This window comes from Pseudopodoces humilis, chromosome 10 (assembly GCF_049639895.1).
Source record: "Pseudopodoces humilis isolate 2021_Gansu_Grassland_sample_001 chromosome 10, ASM4963989v1, whole genome shotgun sequence".
Taxonomy (NCBI): domain Eukaryota; kingdom Metazoa; phylum Chordata; class Aves; order Passeriformes; family Paridae; genus Pseudopodoces; species Pseudopodoces humilis.
Genome location: NC_142209.1, coordinates 17,870,194 through 17,893,866, shown reverse-complemented (window position 1 = coordinate 17,893,866; position 23,673 = coordinate 17,870,194). Strand labels below are relative to the sequence as shown.

The 23,673-nt window shown below is 42.0% G+C and overlaps 1 protein-coding gene across 2 annotated transcripts; it reads left to right on the top strand.

Moving 5' to 3' along the window:
• Positions 1-6,064: 6,064 nt before the first annotated feature.
• SAMD13 (sterile alpha motif domain containing 13) lies at positions 6,065-23,478 on the top strand. 2 transcript variants are annotated; one of them, XR_015773344.1, is made up of 6 exons: positions 6,065-6,136; positions 10,124-10,235; positions 15,104-15,525; positions 19,739-19,873; positions 22,439-22,523; positions 23,400-23,478. XR_015773344.1 is itself a non-coding variant. In XM_005521022.3 (3 exons), exons 1-3 carry the CDS (start codon positions 6,084-6,086, stop codon positions 15,245-15,247), a joined length of 309 nt encoding a protein of 102 aa, XP_005521079.1. In that variant the 5' UTR covers positions 6,065-6,083; the 3' UTR covers positions 15,248-16,302. The 2 variants fall into 2 exon arrangements, 1 of the variants encoding a protein (XP_005521079.1); XM_005521022.3 differs by lacking the exons at positions 19,739-19,873; positions 22,439-22,523; positions 23,400-23,478 and having other exon boundaries at positions 15,104-16,302.
• Positions 23,479-23,673: the final 195 nt, after the last annotated feature.

Below are 23,673 nucleotides of genomic sequence, written 5' to 3'. Positions count from 1 at the left end.
TACTAAAGCAAAGGTTTCAGGGCCTCCCCACCAGGACAAGATCTTTGCTCCCCTGCCTGGTCAGTGAGTCTGAGCAGTGCTGCTCCACACAGGCTGGCAGCCAGGAGCTGTCACTAATCCAGTGCTGGGCACTTTCACAGCTCTCAGCCTGACAGCCAGAGCTTTCACAAAACGTTGTACACATCTACAGACCCTGTTCTTCACCTTGTAAGAATGTACCCAGGGAACAGTGTATGGAAAGCAAATTGAGGCTGACTGGCTGCTGTGCTCTGATTCCATGTTTAACACACACTGTAACGTAACTGCCTCGAAAATGAATGCCAGGCTGGTACCAAGTTGCTCTGCAGCATTCTGGCCATGGGTTTTCTGCCTCCTTTCCCTTCTCACTTGCTTAACACCATTGCAATCTTTAGGCTTTTGTCCAGGTTTTATGCAGAGCTTCAGAGCAACATGACAATACCCAGCCATGCAGAAACCCTGACAGGTCAGAAGGGGACCCTGAAGAAGACACAGCATGGTTTTTGGAGAACCTTCCTGGCCAAGACAGGAATTGAAGAGAGGCACTTCATTACTGGACTCCGTGGGGTAAGAATTGTCTCTCATTCCTCTGTGGAGCACTGAAGTAGGGCAAGGAGAGCAGGACAATATGTATTAAGCTGTTGATACTGTAGAGAAAGGTAAGTGGCAAAATTCCATTCAAGCAAACTAAAAAGACTGTGGACAGGGGTAGAAAAGACCTTAAGTGAGGAAAGAGTTTTCTGAGAGTGAAGTGCTGGAAAGGTGCAACTGGACCAGTAACAGGGATTTTTCCTCTTTCTGGGTAGATAGTAGTTGCCAGGAGCTGTGGAAAAATCAGTCCAAGAATGTCTCAAATCATCAGTACCATACAGGTGTGATAAAAGTGTAGTGTGAAATAAGGGGCTAGTCAGAGCAGCCTGGAAAGGGAGAAGGTTCTGCTGAGACCCTACTGCAGCCCAGGGTGCAGGTCCAAATGTCCACTCCTGGAAGGTGAATGTACAGAAAGGAGAAGGGGGAACAAGATCAGAAAATGTAGAGAACGAAAGGGCTGTGGTCATTCAGATAGCCATGTCTATATAAGAATGTAAATACCGGAGAAACAGAGAAGTCAAATATTAAACTAAACAATATTAAACTAAAGATTATTACTACAGGAACAAACAGGTATAAACTGTTTATATATTTTCCAAGCTGTAGATTAAAATTTCTTAATCCTCAGCAAAGAGGAGCTGGACAGAGCCTTTCTGCCAGGCAGAGTGGGCTGAGATTCCTTAGGGGGGCCCCAAGCCAGCACTGGGTGATAATGGGCTTGTGCGAGGGCTTGGCTGCAATGCCAAGGAGATCAAACCTCATGGCCTGGTCCCTTTTCAGTCTTGTATTGCTAGGAGGCAAATGATGCTAAAGGGATTTTTAGACTGTTGTTAGCAATTGATTGGACATAGCTATACATTAATTCAATTTGCTGGGTGAGCTGGCGTCTTACACCCGTGTCATTTTCACACTCTTGACAAAAGTTACTCAGAAACAGCCTGTACCCCATTGGATTCCCGTGCCGCCAGTGCTGGGCATTACAAGGAATTGATGACTTTTTGGGCTCCAGCCACATCTGGATGAAATCTCTCTGGTTTACTCTCCTCACAGTGAGCCCCGGGAGCCACAAACCAGCGCGTCCAGCCCCGAACTGTCTCCCTGAAAACGCAGAGGAGAAGCAAGCACCTTGCAGCGTTTGTTCCGCCGCGGTTCAGGTACGGGCGGCAGCAGCAGCTCCCAGGGCCGCCCCGCTGTTCCCGCCGGGGCCGTGAGGGGAAGGGGCGGCCGGGGCGGCCCCCGCGGAACTACAACTCCCAGCACCCCCCGCGGCGCCGGGTGGCTCGCGGCCTGCATGGCCGCCCATGCTTACGGCACGGTCCCGAGGCTCTGAAACATTCTGTCGTTTTTGGCAAAGAAATGGTGCTTTACACTGGGATAGATCAATTCTACTCTGCATAATGCCATCTTATTGAGAGGGGCTTCCCTCAGTGTGAAACCACACAGGTCCTGTGTTATTTCCTCACTCACCATTCACAACGTACATGTAACCATATTTTTTTTACCCAGGCACTGGAATAAAGAAGGCTCAAAGGCCTTTATTTAGCTCTGGGGAACTGAAATTCAGTACCCTCTCCACAGCTAACAGGGTGCTATGCTCTCCTTTGCCACATGTGCCGTGCATTTCGTCTTCTACTCTTTCATTGCCAGGGACAAAACAAAAGGATAGCTTTGCAGTAGAAAACTGGCATTTCTCAATACCTAGAAAACAGGGTCTGCTGGTATCCGATTCCTGTGCTAACTTTTGCCTGTTTCCCCTCGTGTGATAGCAGAAGTTCAGACACACACAGGACAGTCCCCTTGACCTGGATCTACCAACCCTGGTCTCACTTGGTTCCCTGCATGGCTTGGAAACTTTTCGTTTTTGGCTAGAAGTGGGATGCAAATAGTCAAACAAAAGACTAATTCACTTTTCTACTTTATCTCCCTCCAGACATAATTTCATTATAATTAAATTACCTTACCCCAATGAATGAAAATACATGCCACAGATCATATTCCACACTGAATTTTTCCACAACCCATTTCCTTAAAATTCCTCTTTCAAGGTCCTCTAGAAGGAATGCATGCACTGTGTGAGCCTCACTTTGAATACTCAAAGGATTAACTGAAGAACATGATGAAAGGGAGTATGAGTAAAATAGCTCGTTTATATTTGTATCCTCAAATGTCAGTTCATTACCAAAGTTAGAAACCAGCTGATGCAGAAAACTCATTATGGCTTCATTTAGAATGTTTATTTCTTTAGACACAGAGAAGAATTGCCTTGCTTGGCTCACTCATCCAACACAGATATGCCACATTTTACAGTACGCTTTGGGATGGGAAGAGGGTTTTGTTTAGGGCACAGTACACTTAATCCTCTATTTGTTTTGTTTATCTGCATTTATTTAAATCCCAAAGCAGTGAGGACTGTTACTGCCCTCTGTTCTCAACACTTCTGTCGATACTTGAGTGCTGTTACTTGTAAAGCTTCTGCAAGCTCTGGTTATTTATCTGACAGCACATACATAAGACAAAATAAAGTGATTTGGGAAGTTGTGTCTACAGTCCTTTGCCCAAAAGTTCACTTTTCTGGTAATTTTAGTGCTTGTAACTGTGTCCAGTCAGCAGTTAGGTGACCTGAATCCCCATGCAAGCCAGGGTTCAGTAAGCTTTGTCTGGGAGTGAGATGGATGGAAAGCGCCTGGGACAGCCCCATGTGCCCACTCTGGTGGCCAAGCAGACTCTGTCTGTCCATGCCAGCTGGGCACTCGTGTCAGAGCTCTGTGGAAGTCAGGCCGGAGTCACCACTAGGTTCTGTGCAAATCCCAAGGTAATCTGTAAGGTCCCCCTTGCCTTGCAGCAAACAGCAGGAGTGTAATTTGAGTGGCTTGACTCAGAAATAAATTTTTCAAGTAAAACATCCCACAAATTTGAAATAACCTAGCCTGTTGAGATAATCAAAAGGTCATGGCATCTGAATAGTGGCTGGGATGCAGCCCTGGGCTGCAAAGCCCATGCGTGGGGAAATTAGGGTGTATTGATAGTCCTTGCTTGATTTCCCTTGCACTGACAGTGCATCTAGGTAATGCTTACATGCCATTAGAAAACATGAGCAATCAAGGAAATACTGAAGAGATAAAAAAATGGTATAAAAAGAAAAAAGAAGTACTGTTGCCAGAAAAACTTGACAACTTTTGTATTAAACTCTATGGGTGAGATTTTATTGCCAGTGGGACACTTAGTAATTTGTAAGCGCTTTGAGTTGATTCTTTCTGTACAGAAAATCCCGTGGGTATGGTTTCCTTGTGAAATAAAGTCTGGAGCTCAGTCGAGTAAGATCCACAGACCCAATGCCTCCATCTCCTTCCTCTCTCCCCAGTGCCGGCGGTGGCACGGAGGGGATGACTCGGTTGTGCTGTCCTTGGTCACTCGTCTTTCCCATCACCCCAAACGTCCAGTTGCACGAACTCCACAGAAAGCCAAGTATCTTCTACTCACATACGTGTTGACGAACTCGTTATAGGAATGAATTTTTGTAACTTTATCAATTTTCCAAGATCTGGCGATTCCTACTTCCTACCTTGTATAAAATTTCCTCGGCTAGGTACTGCATCCTTCGACAACTAGGGATTTGTTTCCTTTCCTTTACCTCTTACACCCCGTTTGGTAGGAGTAGAAAGGCCCACAAGGAGGCCCCAAGAACCTCAAGTCATGAAGCGAGCCCCGAGCGCTGCTCTCCGGCCGTGTGCCGTCGGCAGGTCCGAGCCCGCCCACAGCGGCCCGCGGTTCCCCCGGCGGTAAGCGCTGCCGGGGCTAAGCCGCTCGGCGGAGGCGCCGCTCCGTGTCCCGTCCCGCCCCGCCGCCGTCCGCAGCCCCACGGCCGCCCCCGGTGCCGAGCGGGCCGGCGGCGCGGCGCCTTTAACGCGGCGGCCATGACGCGGGCGGTCCGTGTGTGGCGGCCGCGTCACGGGGCCGGGCGGGGCCCCTCCCGGTGTCAATCGGAGCCGCCGCGGAGCGCCCGCTGCCGCCGGGGGGGGGGGGCCGCGGGCTCCGCCGCTCCGCAGCAGCCGGTAGCCATGCGCTGGTTTAGTTGCTCGTAGGTAGGTTTTTCTGCCTTGCTTCCCCCGCCCCCAGCCAGAACTGACAATGTGGTGCAGTGCGAGCGGGCTCGGGGCTGCCCGTGAGATGCTGAACGCGTGTCACAGCCCCGGCGCCGCCGCGAGAAGCGGAGCCCCGGGAGCCCCCGCCGCCCGGGCCCGGGGGCTCCGCGGGAGGTGCCCGCCCCGAGCCCGGGGGCTCCGGGCCGTGCGCGGCCGCGGCGCGGGGCGTTCCGCAGGTAGGCTGGTGCGGGTATCGTCTGCAGTCACCTCAGGTGAACCGAGAAGTGATTTCAGGGAATGCGTGGAGTTGTTTGGTCAGCGGTGCAGGAAAAGCATCTTTTCGAATAGTTTGTTACTGTTTTCTTGGTGCTTTACGTGCTTCTGCGTGTATAATAAAGGGTCTTCTTTTATTTTTATTTTTTTTCCCACAGCAATATTAATTGCTATTCTCTATTTTTGCAAAGTTTTAGCTGAAGAGCATGATTTTCCTATTCTGTACTCCCCAGAGCTTTGAGACATTTCACTGGCATCCATTAATGCTACAGCAAGAACATCCTGAGTCCTTGGTCCGTTCTCTGGTGCTCTCTGAAATAGAAATGGCTTACTTGAGAACAGAAATGAAAGGCTTGGGTCATTTCTGCATGTTCTGAGGAGTGATGGAAAAAGCTATGTGGTACAAGTACTCCAGCATGCTGCAAGGAAGGAAACGGACTGGATTTTCTCCTGTGTCCTTCAAGTGCTCCTTTCCTTTTTGGAGTCCAGTGTAGCATACCTATAGAAGAAGCTGCTCTAGTGCAGGAAGGGAGGTCTTATGGATAACGTACTGATTTAGGCCTCAGGAGTTTGGGGCTCAATTAGTAACTTTGCTTACCAGCTTCATTTGCACAGTGGGCATAAGTGACATACTCATCTGTATCCAAGTCCACATTTGTAAAACAAGGCTACGGATTTCCAAACTTTTCTAAAGATCTTCTATCTGTTTGGATCCTGTATCACAGGATGACTGAAGGCCTATTAAGCCCTCTTGATACACAGCTATATATTGTAGGTCAATCTCCACGTATATGAATACATAGTTTGATCAAAATTTTAACACTTGTGAGAAGGATTAAATGTAATATTACCTTCCTTGATTTTCAGGCAAGATTTATTGTGTTTGAAGCATAGGCCGACTTTTTTCCTAGTTCATTAGCTACTATCAATTTTGCCAGGCTTCCAAGAAAATCAGTCTTTGACAGCACTGTTGCTCTCAAGTGGAAACATGCTTGTGTCCCTGCTAGAATGCTTGTTTCTGTTACATTACGCTGCTCTGGTCGTACTACCAGTAATTAAACACAGCTTTTTTTTCCCTCCCTATCAATCAGTTGCTGGAGTAAAGCTTCTATCCTCCCTATGCTAACTGTTGACATGGAAAACAAAGAAAATGGCTCTCTGGATGTCAAAAAGTAAGTGTTCCTTTTATGTAAACAGCACGTGGATTTTGAATGTAGTTTTCCTTTGAACTAATGTGGTTGGCAATAGTGGCCATCTCCATCTTTGTTCATTTCAAACCCTCCCTGTTCTTAATTACTTCTGTTGTATTTCAGCTTTGAAATAGAAGAGTCCAGGGCACTAAGCTGATTAAAAGTGATGTGTGGTATAACTATAGCAATGAAGAGGTGTAGAAACAAGTAACTTAAGTTAGGGGTACGTTTTTTTATTCCTCTCAACCAGAGACTAAAGCAAGTAGCAGCATTGTAGCCAATATTGTTCCTCTGGTCACCTGCTGTTAGTGGCTTTTGCAGAAACGGTGCCTAATGAGAGAAGTGTTCTGTGTGGAAGTGACCTCTCTGTGCCCTTCTCTGCTGCCAGCCCACCTGTCTAGGGCTGAGAAGCAGTAGCAGCATCTCTTAGGTGTCAGTTCCCTTCTGAAACAGATACTTTAAGCTGCTTATTGGAGAAGCCTGAAGTGGCTGGGGTTTTATTTCAGACCTAGAGTGGGAATAAGGCAGAGATGTGGTGTGTACTGCTCTACAACTTTCTTTTGTGTGGTAGACTACAGACTAAGGCATCAGAACTTTTTTGTGAGCATTTACTTAAAGTCAGAAATTCTTTAATTAGGACTAGCAATTCTGAATGACATGATCTGAGAAGTGAAGTTCTGTGTGGAAAAACTTGGCTTTGCTGCTTTAGGGTTACAGAGGCCATGGTGATAGAGATGTACACATATGTATATATATAAAAAAAAAAAAAAGACCGTAAGGAAAGGTACTAGAGCAAGCTTTTAGTCTGTTCTGTCAAGCTGCGACACTTTGTGCAGCTGTACCTCATTATTCTCTTTCAGATCTTTTACATAAGCTATCCAAGAAAACTTGACAATACATAGGCTACCAGGCACTAGGGTAAGGTAAATAATAATGGTCACTTCAGACTACTGATTATGAAAAGCATCAAAAGATCCGATGGCAGCCATTAAAATCGGCATCCTCCCCCTTCACTTGAGATGCTGGCTACACCACACGAACATAAAGAGCATTTTCCTATTCAGTGACTATGAATAATTGTCGTGTGTCCCTCAGAAACCACCTTCCCTTTGACAGTCTGGTTTCTTCAATGAGCACTCTGGGGTGGGAGGAGAAAGGAGGCAGTCAAAGCAGGGACAGTTTACGTTTAATCATTTTCCCCAAGGCTTGGGTGATAAAGACTCAACTACTGATTGCTAAGGTGGCTTTTTAGAGTAGCTGGAAATTGTATTTAAACTGGGGCTGTGGTTTCTAAATGAATGTATGTAGTATGTATGTGGGCATGTCTACAAAGGAAGTATTTGACACTTTTTTGAAGTGCATAAAAATAGCTTGGATAAAATCTGTTTGTTTTCAGCTATATCCTTTCAGACCTTGCCGCTTCTGCCACATGATGGCAATAAAGGTACAGGTACAGTGGTGAAAAACAGACAAGCCTAATTCTTATTCATTGTCAGTGTATCTAGTATTTCCTTTCAAAGCCTAAAATGCCAGTCCTCATAAGATTTTAAAGCATCCAGGATGTCAGGCATAAGCTAGTGCGCGGCTAAGCTGTGGATGTTATATATTCCCTTGCCTTGACTAAAGAGTAGAGCCATGTCAGCAGCAGCGTGAAGAGGAGACTAACAAAGTCTACAAGCCAAATGAGCATCTGTGTGGGTAGATGGGTTAAAATCCAGCCAGCCTCCAGTAGTCTGCCTTCCAGTCTTCTGCAGCTGTATCTGTGGAAATTTGCTCTACTTGAGGTCCAGCATGATGCTATTCCTTGAGGCAGGAACTTGCAATTATTTCCTGTGATTAATTAGTGACTGAGGTAGAGTCCCTGAAGTCATTGCAGTTGAGCCCTGGATGGGGCTGGACCTGGATCAAGCTGTAGTTCCCTAGTGATAAAAAAAGAGCTACAAGAAAAAAATAAAGCTCTTGGGCTGAGATTAAAAATTGTAGAAAGGAGGGTTTGGGGCCATATTTAATTTGAAATTAAAGTGTTTGGAGAAATAAGCAAATTACAGTTAGGTGATATTTTTACAGACTGAACCTTTTATTTGCTGTTTAGGAAGGGTTAAATTGAGTATTTTTTTTTTTTTAACTGAGTGCTTGGCATTTTGTTTATTTATTTTTTTGGTAGAAAACGAAAGTAATTGGAAGTGACAGTCTTTCTTAGGGAAAATGCAAAGATTTAAATGTAATTCCTTAAATGCTACTTTTATAAATACGTGCAGATTTTGTGTGGCAGTTTTCATATTTTACTTCTTAAGCCTCAGAATGTGCACAACAAAAAAATCTTAGTTGAAAGACATTCTCCAATTTAAAAAAAAATACATAGGAAAAAAGTGCAGCTCTGATAAGGTCAGATAGTCTCATTTTCAATTTTGCTGAGTGTTGCTTTCTGTATAATCACAATCAGTGAAGCAATTCATAAAGTAAGTTATTACGTGATGAGCAAAAGTAAGAACCTCCATTTCTCATTGCTTGGAGATCTGTGATAAGTGAAAGAAACTGCTTTTAGAAGGCCCAGTGTAACACAGGCTGCAGATTATCCCTGTGGCCAGATTTTGGTGCCATAATGACAGATGCGTTTCAAGAGTTTGGGGACGTGCACAAATCATTGTTTTCATGAGTCTTCCTTCCCAGGACTCAGGTAGTTGCAGAAATAAGAATGTTGTAGAAACAGCGATGGGAAGCACTCTGTGTATAGATTCCTTTCGGCTGCTTTGAAAAATTGCTGGCCCTTGATTTGCCCAGTTATTTTGCTGAAAAACATACAAGTCCAGGCAAGGCAGCAATGGTGACAGTTGGAAAAAAAATAAAATTGAAGGACAGAACAAAAATATTGTCAGGAGAGTATAATCTGTGTTTCTTTTCCAGCTGGTGCTGTTGAAATCAAAGTCCTGTCTAAGCTTCAGACCAGAAAATGGACAGGATTCTGACATGTATCCTGATCTGTACATTTTCAATATTGCTTCATTAGCATTATGGTTAAACAAATGTAACAATGGAAAATATTTGGCATGAACTTCAGGACTTCTAGTTGGAGAAATATGTTAAAGGAGCTCTTTGGTGTCTTGCTCTTCATCCTCATAAATTGCAGTAGAAAAGGCAGTTGAGTTCACTATGTGTCTTTTTTTACCCAAAATGTTCAGATTCACCAAGGTTATCTTTGTGATAGGGTGATTACAGTTTGAGGAAAAGAAATGCAGGATAAGGATAGGAATATGAATGTTTTGTTGTTTTTGGTACTTGGAAAGCAATTGCTTGAGGTTAATCGCAGAAGGAATTAATTCTGATTGTGTTTAAGAGATGTTTTCTCAGATGCACAACTATTTAAAAAGTCCATAGATTTGTCCAAAGATCAGTCTGACAACAGTTTTGGGAAATTTTCTATATTGAGAATTAGTGCAATCATTTGGTGCCTTTTTTATGTTTTAGTTGGGGAGTCCTGTTTGTTTGTAATTTATTTGTTGCTGTTTTGCAAGATAAAGATGGCTACCAGTAATTTCTACCCATGTTACAAGGACAGTCTCATTTGTGTAAAGAATAATCCACATATCATTCTTTAAGTACTTGGTAGCTGAAAGCAAGCTGCAGGCTTGAAAGGGAGGAACTTGGTACCCCAGTTGTGGTAGTACTCATTCTCCAACAGCAGACAGCACACTTGTAGGAAGATCCTAACTGATTACCTTTGGCTGATGTGAAGTTTCATATACTTCCTTTTCTTCTGAAAGGAGAGGTGTCTCCGTTTTCTCCAGCATCAGGTCTTTGGAATGCAAAAGAACAGGAGTGACTGTTCTGTATTGGAGTGGAGGAGATATATTGTAGAACACTTTTCCTGGAGAAACAAGGAAGGAGGGGATGTACGTGAGGCATGCACAAAAGAGCAGCAGATGTTCTGCACACCTTTAGTGATTACTTGTCTTCATTTGCACTTTGCAGTTCAGTAGAGAATGGGAGACCTCTGGATCCTGCTGACTGGGCTGTTACCGATGTTGTGAATTATTTCAGAACAGCTGGATTTGAAGAACAAGCCAGTGCTTTTCAGGAGCAGGTAAATCTGTTAGTAAACACCTTTTGACTGCCACCAGTTTCTCACATTGCACATTTTTGCTGTAGGCCTGGTTATGTACTGTAAAATGGGAGAGAAAATCCCACATTAATGGTGGGATTTGAGTCTGTTATTGGGTGACAATGCATGGGACTGTGATCTCTGAGTAATAATATTGTTCTACAAGCTATGGATAATGAGTTGGAGTTTGTTTAAGATAAGATTCAGAAAGGTGAGAAATCTAAACAAATTTTCTAGCTTGAACTGTCTCTCTGTACAACCCACTCAGTTTCACTGTCTTGTTATTTAAAATGTGAATGGTGTTTAAAATGTGAATTCCCTTCTTTCTTAGTGTATTGTGTAATTACACTCATGAGTATTTGTAAAACCTGGGGCTTCTAAGCAACAATGTGAGTTTGAAGGCATAGGGTGAAAAAGGGGCTGCTGCTGTGTTGCATGGAACTTGGCAGTACAAGAGAATATGGAAAGGACTAGTTGGCAGAGGAGCAGCGTGTTTGTAGGACTCAGTCTGAGAAACAGGCTGGGTCTTTGTTTCTGGGCCTCGTAACTGCTGATACTGATGGAAGACTTCTTTTGGTAGATTAGATCAGCAAAGAGCTTAACAGTCAGGTGGCTCATTGTAACTCACCTGCCAGCAGCTGGTAAAGGTGTGTTAGTGGGGCAGAATTGGGAACTCGGCTTACTTGGCCTACAGCCCACTTGTTCCATAGAGAACTAACTTACATCAGATTGGCAATTCAGCACCTCCCCAGATAAGTCTGTAGGCTTGTGTGTGACTACCAGGAAATTATTCACCCACACTTGTAATTAGTTATCAAAATAAATGTCTCGACCTTCCAAGGTACTGAGCTTATGCAAGTTATTGGCAGCTTTGCAGGGAGACTGTACATTGCATATGAAATGACATCATGGTTGGTCAGGTTAATGCTGCTGACCTTCAGCACCAAGTCTGTGAAATCCCATCTGATTGTACCTGATGCATATAACAAAGTATCTAAATCTAGTTCTTTGTTCTTGAGGAAACAAGAACAAAGCCTGGTGTTGGGTGATTCTCTGGCGGGTTGCAGAGAGGGATTCTTTCTGCAGCTGCTACTTACTTTTCAGAAATTGAAGACGAGTGAACAGGCCAAAAAGGAAAATGTTTGAGTGTGTCCATTCCTTAATACCAGCATCCATGTCACAACAGCCCTGAAAATGTGCTTAAAACAACAACATAGGCAAAGTAATTGTGGCCTCTGGGAGTCTTTTCTTTATACTGACAGATACCTCTGACTTCCATCAAATATCTTGACCTCTTTGCCTCACAGCTGGCTTGTTAATAATACTGCAGTAATTACTACTGATTTTACAGCAGAAAGGTGAGGCTAATTTATGAGTTTTGGGAAATCAGTTTGCAATAGTCTTACAGAAAGCAGCTTAGAGGTAGAGTGTATGCTTTATTAGTATTCTGCAATGAGAATAAGTGGCTTCAGTAGGGTAACTGAGGACTCTGCTAGGACAGCCATGTGCAGAAATGTGGCTCTAATTCCACTGCCAACTTCACCTTATGCTAAAACCTTGGAGAGAGAGGCTGACAGCTGCCACCAGGATGTGGCCAAGAGCTGAGGGATGGATAATCACAGCAGAAGTCATTGGCACTTCCTTCCCCCTCCTTTCCATTAGCAGCATGAGGAGCAGCAAGTGCCTGGTTCTATGTGCCAGGTTTGTCAGCCTATTCCCTGTCTCCACCAGGAACAGCCCCATAAACAATCCCATCCCTAACTTCTTATCTGTGGTGCTGTTCAGTTTCTTCTACACTATTTGCAACCACTAACTTTAACTGTGCTCTTGCAGTATTTTTTGTCAGGATCTCTCAGGTATGGGAGTGCAGACAGGTTAATTTTGAACCCATAGCCATCCTCTGTCTGTTGAGCACCAGGCATGCAGCTGCAGTTCTGGCCATTTCTATTTTTCTCTGTCATTCGCAGTTTCCTGGGCCCCAGAAACCTAGTTTCATTTGATCTACTGCCCTGAATATGTACTGGAAGAGGAATGAGATTGTAAGCAGTAAAGGAAAGTATTCGGTTTCACCTACAACACTGAGAAATTGTTTTTCACTGAACTGCTTCAGTAGTGGTAGCACAATGGTTTCCTTACAAAATATCCTTAGCCCGGAAGGTAATCATGACATCTAATATTACACTGAGCTTTTACACAGCAATAAATGAGTCCACACTTTCTTTTGATGAATCTGAATATGTCTGGACTCACCTAAAATAAGTGGCTCAAAAAATCTTTAAGACCTGAATTTACAATATTTTAAGGAAAATTAGAAGACATTTGAAGGGCTGCAGAATGTTTTAATAAAAACTCTATTTTTAAGTGCTGGTAAGAAGTTACACTTGTATGATGATTATCTTTTATTCCTTCTTGGAGTTCCACTGATGTCAGCAATTCAAAAGATCTCACTGCTGAAAACAGATTCAACCAAAGGATGTTGCCCAATAACAAAAATCTATAATATCAGCAAGCAAATCAGACAAGCCAAGAAGTTGGGGACACGGGATACATGAAGAGGGAGGAATAGCAATTGCAGGATGAGGGTGTGAGTACCTTGAGAGAAGTACAGCCTGCCAATTTGTGGCTGAGCTTTCTGTAGGAGCCCTAGAAGCACAGGGGACTGTGGCTCACTCCAAGACTGAAGCTGTTCACAAGGTCTCAAGATGTGCTCTGACCTTTGTTATGGCCCATGTGGCTTCTTGACCATTATGTTATGATAGCCAGATATGCCCAGGTAACCCAGTGCTAGTTTGCTGGCCTCACTGCAGTGCCTTACCAGAAGGGAAACTGGGGTTTGACATCATCTGGTGTCCACTGCTGCTTTCTGGCAGAGCCATAGTATGGAGGAGCACGTGAGTGTGCTGGCTGCTGTGCTCTCATGTTGGCTTACCATAAAACTTTGCACTTCTCAGTCACTTAGCAGGGGTGGTGGGAGGACTTGAAGCTTAACCAGTCCCCTGGTTATTTGCTAAAGACAATGTGATACTGGTGTTGAGGTCATCCTGGCACAGTGGGGAATTATTGTTAGCTTGAGTTGTGCAGAGAAGTCCCTCTGCAGTTAACATTAAAAAGACATACTGAGAGCGAGCATTGAAATTGCATCCTGAAAAAAATCCAGAAAATAGAGGACCAGCAGAGAAGGAATCAGAAAAGTCACCAGAGCAAAATCTTACCTGGTGCAAAAAAAGTGTGACAATTCTGCAGAAGCATGTTAATGTGGAAAACTTAAAGGAAGTGAAAGAGGTAAAGCTTACAATTCACACAGATATAAAACGCTTGAACTCTGAATATGTAATCACTCATTCCTACACAAATGTGTTTAAAGAATCAGTCTTCTATTCAGTGGAAGTCTTAGTAGTTACCAGCATTTCTAGAAAGTACAGGAAACCCTGTGGAAGAAGAAGAGAAAGGAATAGATGCTTTTTTCCTATTCTTGGAGTTTCTCCTGTTCTAGGTACTGGATTTACTCCATTTGGATCCTACCAAGCTGGAGGCTGTTCTTCCTCCATAGCATCGTTGAACAGCAGCAGAAAAGGCAACTTCAGATCGGTCATAGCAATGAGCAAAACACTCACTGGTGTCAAAATTCCCACAGAAAGAATTGTGACGAATGGAAAAGAGAGGATAGAAAATGGTTTTAACCATTTACATTCTCAACAGTAATTGGAAAGAGGCACCTGCTATAATTGGGTAAAAAGCTATTGGAAACTTTTTTTTTCTTTTAGAATTACTGTTACTTTGTACTCCCCTGAGGGATTAGTAGTTGTATACATCTTGGGATATTTTTTTTAAATGCCACTTTCAGCTAATCTTTGGCTATGTTGTGGTTTGTCCATGTATTTTGTATTTATAAACTTTATCAAACTTTAAGAGAGGTCAGTCTTGACAAATTCCTGCTGACCTCTAATAGAAGTCTTTTTTTCATGTTGCATTGTAATCAAGGATGGGATCTCTGATATTTCCAAGATAAGAGAAGGGAGAGAAGGGAGTGGAGAGATGTGGATTCTTTCTCTTCCATTTTGACTTTAAAAATTATTTAGATGGAGTTTTCAAGCTTTTGTCAAGGTTTTGAGATGGGAAATAAATCCAAAGCCTACAGGATTTCTAACCTAAACAGGTCAGAAAGTCAAGGTCTGAGAGGAAAAAAAAAAATCCCACCACGTCTGTGATTTACAAGAGGTATTTTAAGCAGGAAAGTGTAGGGGTTGTTGAGACCTAAGCTGGCAAGTTGCTGCTTTTCTTGTCTTCCCTTGAAAGTAGAGGAAGAGAAATTTTCCCCTCAGTGTCAGGCTCCAGTTAGGCTCTTTCAAAATTTCTGATTGCAAGAGTCTTTTCCCTTTTTTCCCCCACAGGATGCATGGGAAGGATGGCCTTTTAAAGAAGGCACCTGAAGTTATTAGCAGATATTCAGTAGCTTAAACTTGCATATTGCTGTCAATAGTAATAGTTGCTTCGGAAATGCACTTCATAAGCTGCATTCTTAGGAGTACCCTTCCCTTAATGGCTGATAATTAGGTATTCTTCACTTGTACCTATTAATTAGAAAAAGGTTTGCAAGGAGGGAATTTTGAAATTAGGCTCATTTGGATTTTGTGCTTGACTAAATAGTATTTATGCCTTAGTCAGCACAGGTGAGCACTTGAAAAGCAGACAGCAAGCAGAATTTAGCAGCTGTGAACATGGTTTCAGGAAAATCAAGGCTACTGTTTTTCTCACTGATCCTCTATAGTAGTATTCCATTTGTTGCATGACTGTTCTCATCTGTTAGATTTGCATATTTGTCTTTATCAACTCTTTAATTCTTCTTATAGGAAATTGATGGCAAATCATTACTGTTGATGACAAGAAATGATGTACTGACTGGACTTTCATTAAAACTGGGGCCTGCGTTGAAAATCTATGAATATCACGTAAAACCTCTACAGACACAACATCTAAAGAACAACTCTTTATAGCTAATTGTCTAATTGGGGTCATGCTGTGCCTCAAAGGAAAAATAAGCAATTTGGTTTCATGTGATGGAACTTTGTAAAGAGAGAATATATCTATTAAGAGTTTAAACCAAATTAGAATATATATCCTATTGGATAGAGCTGGCAATATACTATATACTGAGTCTGAACTGAGAGAGGTGGTGTGTATTTTTTACATAGTACATAATGATTTTCTCTTTTAGGAAGTGTCAATGAGCATGTTGAGATAGCTACATCACTGTATCCAGAACAAAAGGGAGGTATGTCATTCTCATTTTTGAGCCAGACATGTTCTTGATTTCATTAATTAAGATACCAAAAAATTAAACAAAAACAACCCCAAAGTTTACATGCATCTTTAGAGAGAGGAACCAATTAAAGTAGGTTTTGGTTTACACTAAAGACCTACTAAAATTTTTGCTACTTATAATTTCAGGATGGGACTGACACTTGCCAAGTCACCCTTTTTTGCAGAGGGTCCTATTTTGACCTTATTAAGGTTTACTCGTGGTATGCTGCAATGTTTAAAGCTGTACATAGAACTAACATAACTCCTTCGATAGCAGAAGGTGTTGCTGACAGGTGAAACTGGGTTGTGTATTTTTTGCTGTCCTTTAAATTTTCAGCTATTCACCTGTTTTTAATAGTAGTCCTATGTAAAATACAGTTAGTTTTTAAAGGTTTGTGTTGCTTTGCAAACAAAAAAGCTTCATTTTTTGCCTTTTTTAATTTATGATTGTTTTCTAACATTATGCAGAAATTTGTAAAAAGTAAAATTCTGCACATTTTTAATATTGTCTGTCTTTGGTGTTGTAATGATTGGTTTTTTTAATGCTTTACTTAACATTTTGAATACTTGTTTTAATAACTGAAAGAAGCTGTCTTGTCACCATACATCTCTGTTAAAAGAGAGTCATGTTCAATCCATTTGTACTGGTTCCCTATTTGATAGGTTGCTTGCTATATCCCAATAAAACATTGCTTATGTTTGGATTCAGCTTACTTTACAGATCTTTTACTTCCTCTGTTGTGGTATACTGGAGCTTCTTTTCTCCATTTTCCTATTAAAAAGGTACCAAAACCTACTTAATATTCTGTGTTCTTGTGATTACTTTTAACATCACCTACCATAATATTTAGAGGTTTAATTAGTTTTGCTCTTTCTTCTCTGGTGTTACATACTGCTGCAGGAGCAGCCCTGGCCACAGTTCACCAGTAACATCTGTGTTTCCCTTACCCCTGTCTGGAGCTGTCAGTGGTGTGGAGCCGCTGGCCCTGGTACCCAGGGTGGGTCAATTTATCCCAGAATGTCTGGGAGACAGCCCAGGGATGGTGCTGAGCCCTGTCTGGGCTCACCATCATCTCTGGCCCAGACAGCTTTGTCATGACTCCTGAAATGCGGAATACGGGGTTTCATCAGTGATGCTGAGCAAAGGAACGAGGGAGTAGGAAATAAGCATGAGAGTGTGGTGAAAGTGGAAATGGTGTGGGAGGAAATGGTGAGGGGGTGCAGCTGGGAAAGGAGAAGGGTGCTGCTTTCTGCCAAGTGGAGACAGGATTCAGGGAGAAGAAGGAGAAACTCCTGCAATCTGCTATGTGGGCAGTGGCCCTGTCTTCACTTAGACTTGGGCAAGTGTGAGGTGGCTGTTCGTGCTTGTGGTTACTGGTGTTAAAGGGAGAGAAGGGACAAAGCCATGGTGATAGCTATGCCATAGGTAAAGCTTATGGTATATGCTATATTACATAAATATATACAGCAGCATGCTTTCTTGGATTATTCCTAACCTTTACATGGTAAAATGTATTTATTTGGAATTTGAGACAATAGCACAGAGATGTATTCATCATTTCTTTGTCTGTCCCTTGTACTGAGCTTACTTCAGGTATTGGTCTGTTAGCAGCAGGTTTGTAAGTCATGGTCTGAATTCTGTTTATGATTTTATTTATAGTTTGGTCATGTCCAGAGATACCTGCTGGGAGTAGGGCTCTGCTGAAAGACTAGATTCAAATAGAGATCATCAACCCTGCCTTGGGGAATTTTGAGCTATAGTCTGTATCTGGCTAATTTTGGATTGCCATTTAAAAATTATACATGAAACTCTTAAATATTTTAATATAGAATTATGTATGTTTATGAAAAGGATCATGAAAGCAGTGTGGACATGCTAACCAGCGCTGTATTTGTAGAATTATTTTGGATGAGAATACATAGTGCTGTGTTACTGAAGGATTAAATGAATATTCTTTCTCCATTTGCATGCTTGGTGTGGGATTTCCATTTTGTGGTCCTATGGAAGACAGAATTTGAAGTAAAACGTACTTATTCCAAGAGGGGGTAAAAATCTCCACTGTGCAGACATGAGAGTGCATTTGATGAACAATGAAAAAAAATTCTTCCTTTTAATATGTTTAATGAGAAAATGAATTGCATTTAGAAACATCCAGATCTTATTTCCCTTTTGCTCAGCACCACTGAGTCGTATAAGTAAAAGCCTAACAGAAATGTCATTGCAAGTGCAAAAGGGAATTTGGAAAATATTGGTCAAAACTGTGACAATTTTTTTACTGTCTCCGATTTTTATTGTAGTTTCCTTCTGTTCTCTGAGCTTTCTAATTCTGCTGTTCTCTTTGTGCAATTGACCGTTCTGGTTTTGTCTCTTACATTTGCTTTGCTGTTTCTGGGAGAACAAAAAAATCTTTTTAGAGACTGAAGAGTTTAAAAGAGGAAGTCAAAGCCAGTTTATTTTTAGCTACCATTCCTCTTGCAGAAAACACAGCTGCTGTTGAGGAAGCAACTGATAGGCATTACTGGATACCATGTCAGTACAGCAGCTATGAGTCGCAGAGCTATGCAGGAATCCAATTTAAATCATGCCCTTATATGTGCCTGCAGCTGGGAGAGTCCCTCTTCCTTAAAAGCCCTGCCTGTGCCCTGGGTGATGGTTAAGCTGCCAGCATCTGACTGCTCAGCTGATACAGTGGGTGAGTGTGATGATGGTCTTGGCTTTCACACTGACTCACAATTGAGAGTGCCCTTCTCCTGCGGGCAGCTTTAAGGAATAAATCAGCGTTGAGCTCCCCTGCCCTGCTGTCAGTCAGCACAAAACCAGTCATGCTGCAGCCAAGGTCTTCCCTGTCCTCCCTCTCAATATTAGAAATGCATATCTATCAGAATCTTTCATACACTTCTAAAATTATTTCAAAGCATGTGTGTGTTCTGGTATGATGGGTGTGAAATATATTAGAATTGTTCATCAGCTCTGGTCACTCTCCTCTCAAGCTATGGATACACAATATGTTCTCTTTGCATGCAAAGAGAGTCAAGTACCGCACAAAGCACATGTAAGGCAACTGTCAGCAAAGTATGGGATCTGTGGCAGTACCTGTCCACCAGGATCACTTTCTTAACCCTGAAAAAATTGTTCTGACTACTTTCTGCTTTCTCCCATCCCTGCATGCCATTGTTCCCAGTTTGTTCTAATATGCTGCACTTAATCAGTTTGTAGAAGATTTTTTGCCCATATAATTATAAGACAAGATTCATCAGCTGTAACAAAGGGAGTAGGCCCCCATGCATTGCTCCTGGTTAGAAATGGCCCTGGCAAAATACCTCATTAGGCTGTCACTCATGGATTAATTGCTAAATAAACTCTTCCTTATTTTCCCTGTATTTTCCAGCATTCTTAAATTCTACCAAATCCATTCACTCTTCTTGTTTTTAAAAATCAGCATTCGGTTGATCTTTTGTCTTCAACTTAAGTTACAGTGACAGTTATTTTAAAATCAGAGGGTCTTATTTTCTGTGAGTCTGGGAGAAGCTGTAGATTTATTTCTCATTTTTTAAATGACAATATTATACAAAATTTAAAGGCTGAGTCTGAGTAGGACCAGAAAAAATATTAATTTACTTCGCCTTCATTTTGGTTTTTTACTTCCAAGTCAGAAGAGCAGTTCCTTCTCTTCTAGGAGTGGCTTTTGGCCCAAAAGTCATGTGGGAAATAAAATGACTGTAAATGTGCATGTGGAGGGTGTGACAGCCACTGGCTCATAAGCAGCAGGGTGAGTGGAACGCTGCAGAGGAGGGTCTGCTCTACTTTCTCCTTCACCTTGGGCAATTTACACAGGCAATGGATTGGTTTCTTCATCAAACAAGAGGACTTGGTGCTTGGAGATGTCATCTGAGAGATCTCACTCATGTCCCATTGCATCACCTCTGTGTTGCTCAGTTTGGACATCAGTTTCCCCAGGAGGAGTGCTGAGGACAGTGGCTGTCATTAGCTCACCGGCAGGGGCCATCTACATTGGAAGAATGGGCAGATTGATTTAATAAATAGCTTTCATTCCTACTGGGAAAGTCTGTCTTCTTTTTAATAATGTAGCATGGTCATTAAATCACTTTTTGCTTAGCCCCTATAATTAGGGAGTTAATTTAGTGATGTTCATTTGGATCTTCAATGTGTGTTCAATTCCCAGAATAACACTGGTTGGTAGTTGCTAAACATTTGGGGAATGCAACTTCAGGCACCTGGAGAGCCCAAGGGGAGCACCTTGAAGCCTGTAAGTGGTTCTTGGTCTCCATGTGAGTTTCATTGCTGCTGAAGGCTGCTGGTGAGTACTGGAGACCACTATTGTATTTATATGCTGCACTCACGAGCATCCTTGCTGAAGGAGCAGTCAGCAGTTACAACTGCTGTATCATCAGCTGATCTGCTGATAAGGCAGCAGCAAATGTCTTGGCATTGGCAGACTTGCATTCATCTCAGGATATTCTCTTCCCCTTTTTGGATGATTGCTATAATCCAGCTGCCCCTCTACAGAGTACACTCTTTGATACTTACTATATTGAGGATGCCTCTGATTTTAGCAGCTAAATTTTACCAGAAAAGGGAGGGAAGGCTCATCATTTGCACTGATCTTTTGGATTCAAGAGTAACATTGCTTTGTCTTGTCCTAGTGGATGGTGGAAGGAGGAAGGAAGTCAAAGTAAGGAACTTGTGGCTGAGTTTGTTCACAAGCTGGTGTTCAAACTGTGGGAAAAAGAAGTGTGGAAATGGGTGTGTGCCTGGTTTCACCAGGACGCTGGTTTCACAAGGACACTCTTCAAATTCCCTCCTCCCTTCTGCATAAATAACACATGCCAGTTTGCCTGGGCTTTCCTACCTGGAAATATGTGTGTCTAGAGGATTTGAAATGTTGCAGGAGTAAGAGGCCATTAAAACTTGAACTCTTGTCGTTCTCAGTCTGATGTAATGTAGAAATTCATTCCTAATGCCACACTTGAGAAGTGGCAGAAGCGCTCCACAGTACTCAGGCACTCTGGTGTCTGTTGTATTTCCATCTGAATCAAAGGTTTCTCTACCCTTTCATTTATCTAATTTTGAGTATTGTTTGGGTTGTTTTTTTTGTTTTAGCAACAGCTAACCCCAGATTGTGTTTTCTGTGATGTGATCACCATAGATTAGTCATACATCAGTTGATCTAGTAAGTGACATTTATACATTTACTTTATGCACATACATGTGTATATGTGCATGCATGCACTCAGGTACATGTGTGTGTCTCAGTCTGCTTTGAATGGTGAAGCTCTCAGAAAACATTTCATAATATAGCTGATGTGAGTTGACATTTTTGATCCAGTAACTGGAAACATTTTATATGTTTCATTTCTAGATACAGCTGTGCACTTTCCAGGAGGGATATGGTTGGTTTCTGTATGTGTAAAAATAGTGGAATTCTAAATTCAGAAGTATTTATTTTGAAGTTTTTAGCCAGAAACAGTTTTTTGGTCACTTTAAGTTGCTCACCTCAATTTAGAGTCAGGATTAAGTACTCTTGATAAAAGTAAGGTTAAATTAAGAAAGGAAAAAGACAACTCTGAGGAAGGAAAAAAAAAGTATCTGTAATAGTTAATGAAAACTGGCAGGTTTAAATGTCTATTGGAAAGCAGATAGAAATATATATAGAATAATACAGTCAGGGAAGACAGATGACTTGTGTCGACCCTGACAGTGACATCTGCTCTCATCAGTTTTAGGTACTGATGGCTGATGAGTTTAGCTGGTACATTTTATCTGTGTGACATTGGTTGTGTGTGGAGCATGATGAGCAGCAGAGGCAGGGACTGTCCTGGGCACTTAGCAGAATTGAACAGAAAGAGGATGGGACAGAATCAAAGACTGAAAAGATAATATGTTTGTGCACTTGAAATACCCTGCTTCTTGTTAGGAGACTTCAGCCCCTATGAACTACTGGGATGTAGTCTGGGACCCGCAAGGTTCATGTTATCAGCAAGAAGTTGTATTTTAAACAGCAATTTTACAATCTGCTAGCTGCTCATTTTCATCAAGTGTGATGTTGTCAGCAAAGCACCGCAGCTGCTTCTGAGTAGAGCGCAGTAAGCACCTTGAATAGCTCCTTAGGACAGGAACTCAAAAAAACATCTGTCTCAATGAAATTAATGCGAGTCCATCGTGGAGACTGAATCTAATGAAACCAATGGGAATTTGGTCAGATTTCAGGCCCAAGTGAGTCTGGCTAACTCACATTTTCAAGAATGATTTATGCCACTGTTATATTAATCTTGTTGCCATATGGGAAATTTGGGCTGCTTCCGATTGCCTAAGTACTTTCTTTAGAAGCAATCTGCCCACGTAAGTGACTCAGGTTTGCAGTGCTGGATGGAGCTGCACTGAGATGCTCTAAAGACAGTGAATGTCTGTGTGTCTGTGGAGGTTTAAACAAACCACATTGAACGAGTGTATGTGTGTACTTGTTGCCACAGGAAAGGCTCAAGTAAACAGCTGCTCACTCCTTTGTGTCCTCATTCTGCCATGGAGATTAGTCCATCACTCCCTTGCAGGACCACAAATGAAGCACAAAGAGTGAATAAAGAAACCTTGTGCCTAATGCAATAGATTTCTTAAAAGGTAAAAAGGAAGTTGGTTGTGCAGATCTGTCTTGTTTCAGAAAGAGGTAAATGCTGAAATGAAACTAAGATCCTTTTTCATCTCTTGGTAGTGAAGTGTCACTTGGAAGAAGGTTGGTCACTTTTTGAGGTGAAATTGGATGAATTAAAATAATTATTTTACTTACAATGTTAACATTTATATGTAAGTAGTAAATACTGAAAAGCTAGTTTGTTTTTTGATGTTGCTCTTTATTTGCCTTTAAAAGATACATGAATAAATTAAAAGCACGTAGAAGTGACAGAAGTAGCAAGACATAAGCCCGCAAGTACATTACAACACAATCTAAGAAGGTAAGTGAGAATGTCCCCAGGAAAAGCTGGAAGTGTTGTAAATAAAGCTTTCACAATTGGCTGGTGACCAGAGAACATCATAGCTGGTACAGCTTCACTCCGTGGTGTCATTTTCCCTGTTGTTCAGGAGATAGCTCGGGCTGGTGGACTGTTCTGCCCTTGCATCTGTTATGCCCTGCTCATCAAGGCAAGTTTCTATCTTGCAAAGCACCTCAAAAGGTCACACAGAGCAGGACATCTCCCCCATTTTTGGTGCCTATGAATTTAATGATTGTACCCAGAGCAGTGCTGCACGTCTGCCAAACTCAGGAGGCACAAAGGCAACTTAACTGCAGTTTTTAGGAGTTACTTTGGGTACTTCCCATTCTATTTGTACTCTGTCACATGGAGTCTGTGAAAATGACACTTGGAGAAAATGAGAGCAAGGGTTAGGAGCTGTTGGAAGCTGAGCAGGATTCCTGTTGCAAATGTGGTAGCCACAGTTTGTGAGATGAGAATTATTGACTGTATTGTTTTATCTCAATGTTCAAAGCTATTGCCTGGGGTAACTAAAGTAAAATATGCATTATCTATCTGTCTAGTTTTCTCCCTACCCCTCCCAAATGTAAAAGGGCTATGTAGGTTGACTCCTGCCTGCTCAGAAGTCATGATAAGACTATTAGACTAAAGAAAACTGTTTAATTAAACCTACAGAGATAGCCCAAACCCTCATATCATCTCAGTGATTAATGTAAAAGTACTATAGTAACTATAGTCTGATGAGTAGCAGCAGCAGTCATGCAGTCAGAATATGTGCAGAGAAAGTAGTCAATAGCTCTAACTATTCACACCACAAAGGAGATATGAGAGATGCTTTTTTCTTTTTCTCATTTCCAGTGCAAAGAAATCCTGATTCTGACTGATTTCCTGTCATTGGGTGAAAACCTCAGCTCTGTAGATCAGTGTGGCATCAAGGGGTCATGACAGGTTATGTCAATGAAACAGCAGGTCTCGTGCCTGTATTTTCATTTTACTGAAGAAATATTAATAAAGAGAATATGGTGATTTCTTGATTTCACATGTCAAAAACATGTTACAAACACCAAATTAATTATTTCATTAAAAGGTCTGGGAATAGGTAGTTTAAAAATTAGTTTACTATAATGTTTCC

Bases quoted from the DNA above. Each gene is read 5' to 3' on its own strand.
- SAMD13 (XM_005521022.3), top strand. From the start codon at position 6,084: ATGCTAACTGTTGACATGGAAAACAAAGAAAATGGCTCTCTGGATGTC. The intron at 6,137-10,123 runs GTAAGTGTTCCT...TGCACTTTGCAG, and splicing joins GGCTCTCTGGATGTCAAAAA to TTCAGTAGAGAATGGGAGAC. The intron at 10,236-15,103 runs GTAAATCTGTTA...TTCTTCTTATAG, and splicing joins CCAGTGCTTTTCAGGAGCAG to GAAATTGATGGCAAATCATT.